The 2,820-nt window shown below is 45.5% G+C and overlaps 1 protein-coding gene across 1 annotated transcript; it reads right to left on the bottom strand.

The window, feature by feature from the left end:
- Positions 1-1,136: 1,136 nt before the first annotated feature.
- Positions 1,137-2,757, bottom strand: LOC104547532 (ATPase family AAA domain-containing protein 3-like; the record flags this gene model as incomplete). The annotated part of the gene is made up of 4 exons (XM_010193265.1): positions 1,137-1,218; positions 1,481-1,646; positions 2,264-2,333; positions 2,698-2,757. Coding segments are annotated over 4 exons (378 nt in total), but the record flags the coding sequence as incomplete, so codon positions are not given.
- Positions 2,758-2,820: the final 63 nt, after the last annotated feature.

The following is a 2,820-nucleotide window of genomic DNA, read 5'->3' as shown; positions in this document are numbered from 1 at the left end:
AGGTGTTCCAGGTACAGCCTACAGGTTATAAAAGGATCCTCTAAAAGCACGTCTTGTTCTCCCCAGCGCGCTCAGGCAAAGCATCTTTTGTATCAGCCCGTGTGTATCAAACCGGAGGGTGGAGCAGATGGTGGTGACTGACTTAAAGCAAAATGTTCCTTTTAACAAGCCATGCTACTAAAAATATATTTTCCCTGTAAAGTTTTGTTGCAAGTAGTACACCGAGAAACAACTTTATGTCCATAAGAAGCCAGTGCCACGCTGTTTTGTTCTGGGAAAAGATGTTGGTACAGCTTTTCATCAACTTATTTAGCACACATAACCGTTCTCTAAGAGCCCTCTAGGCCACATCAAAATCAGATATAAAGTTGTGAGATGAGCAGCAAAGCGAGTTTTAGATCATGTCCTGCAAGATGTTGAAGTTCCAGAGACCAAGGGTGCTCCTTTATAGATAAAAATGGTACCCTCAGCCTCCTGGATCACAGAGCTGACCGTTTGCTTTCCACCTGGGATGAGAGAAGCAGGCAAGTTCTTGGCAGCTAAGTTGGTGGGAAGAAATTGCAGCTCAGAGACAGAATGCACGCAGAAGGGGAATACTGCAGAATGTTTCCTTGCCCTTAAAATCATGTACTTCAATATTATTGCATTCAAGATCTCAATAAAAAAAGCCTGCATTTATTTTGAACTGGCTATTAGATAAAGCCTCTACTCCCCTACACACACACGAGAGAAAATTCTAGAACAGTGTGTGTAACAGAAACCAAATCAGTAAAAAAGCCTCGTCCACTTTTTTCACAGGATCTGCATCTGGGGCTTGTAAGCAGCTGGCAAAGTTTCAGGCAATGTTTGTGACAGTGATGGTGCCTCCAAAGACGAGACAATCGTATCCTGTTGATCAAAGCCAGAACTCGTGTGTGTCTAACAAGAAATGAATTATCTACACAGAGAAGACGAGAAATAATTTGAATAGAAATCTGAAGCATGAGATCTCCTTAAACGAGGACTGCAGAGAGCACTAAGTGAGCAGCAAATTCCTGCCATGGTTTACTCTGCATAAAGTTTATAAAAGTATCAGAGCAAGGACTTCGTTTAACACACATTTACAGACAGACTTTGCTGGAAGTTATGGGTACGTGTTACAATCTTACCGTGGCTGTAACTTTATCCCAGTCTGTTACAAAAGCACGGAATCCTTCCCCGAAGAGCATCCCAGCTGTCCTGTCATAACAAAGGCAAGCAGAAGGAAAAGGGATTTCAAAGACTGAGTTTAAACAATTTACAAGACAACTTGATACTCATTAACCATCTTCTTCAGAACCAACCAAAGCTCACCAAGGGCTCACCTGGGAACTGAAACATGAACAAGCACGGCAAATATTCCTCAGAACTCAGAGGAACAAACAGCAAGGTTTTGTACGTGACAGGAGAAATCCGCAAAAGCAGCAAGGCAACCCCTGCCCTTCTCCTGGCTTGCACCTACTTGAGGGACTCCAACACCGTCTGGCGATGCTCAGCAGCTTTCAAGCGGATCTGCTCCCGAATGATGTCTGCGTTCTCCCGCTCAGCCTTGGCACGGGCTTTTGCCTCCGCCTCGACACGCAGCATTTCATTCTTATGCCGCAGCTCCATCTCTCGCTCTACCGTAGCTTAATAAAAAAACAAAGGAAAGGACACTCTTTATGCTGGTTAATCCCAGGTAGCAGGCAGGTGAAGAGAACTGCTTCATCCTGGCTTCATAATAGCTGTGTGGTCCCATAGCAGCAGACTTCAAGATGTTCATTCCATCCCATCTTCCCTCAAAAGGCACCCAACCAGTAAAACATTACAGAAGACAAACAAAGAATTTTCCCTCTGTGCTCAGGGGGATCAAACACCAAATCGATGCCTTCTCCAGAAGCAAGGCAAATAATCATCCTTCAGTTCTGGAAGTTCATTACCAGAAACATTGCTCAGGGCAAACTTTAGTCAGACACGAGTTAGACAGTAAGGGATAAAGCAACAGAGGGAAACACCACAGCACAAGGCACTGCTGCTGCTCATCATTTCAGAGAGGAAGGGTGACAGGCTACAGCCAGCAAAGGACAACCCTGGGCAAGTAACTACGCACAGCGTAGCGTATATGGGATTTACCCATTACTTGCCAGTAGGACATTAACACATCACCCTAAGGGAGCATCCAACCATATGGACAAGGAGCCAAAGGTGAACACAGAGAACTCATTTCCCATCCACTCCATTAACTACGGAAAAATTCCTAGCTTACCACGCCTCATGGCTTCCTGCTTCTGTACAGATTCTTCCTGCTTCCTCAGATTCTCTTCGTTAGCGAGTTGCTACAGGCAGAGGTGACAGCAGAAGATGCATTAAAGTTGTAAGAACTCGGTCAAGTGGGTATTTGTGTAAGCTCAAGTACTACAAATGTTTTTGAGAAGCCAGTGCTTAGGATGAAGTGCATTCTTCCTCTCCCCATCTCCCACATCCATGCTATTAATCCCACGCTCCCAGCCATGCCATCCTAATTCCTGACCTTCGATTTGCCTGGCCAGCACTGCTGATGCCAAGCAAACACTACAGATGAAAGCAACCATGCCCACCACCAGCCATCTGGCCAGCAGGATGGGGCTCAGCTCCAGATCACTGCTTTGACTTAGGCCTCTGTACAGTTCCCAGCTGGGTTAGAGAAGGCAGCTATCATACCTGCTGTCGCATCTGTTCATCGTAGCGCTGCCTTGCCAGTTTGTCCTGGTACTGGGCTCGCTTCAAAAGAAGAGTATTCAGAATACATAGATTAGGCATTTAAAAGAGATCTCAGTCCTGAGG

The sequence above is a fragment of the Mesitornis unicolor genome, unplaced genomic scaffold, assembly GCF_000695765.1.
Source record: "Mesitornis unicolor isolate BGI_N332 unplaced genomic scaffold, ASM69576v1 C13476778, whole genome shotgun sequence".
Taxonomy (NCBI): domain Eukaryota; kingdom Metazoa; phylum Chordata; class Aves; order Mesitornithiformes; family Mesitornithidae; genus Mesitornis; species Mesitornis unicolor.
This window is presented reverse-complemented; position numbering and strand designations above follow the sequence as displayed.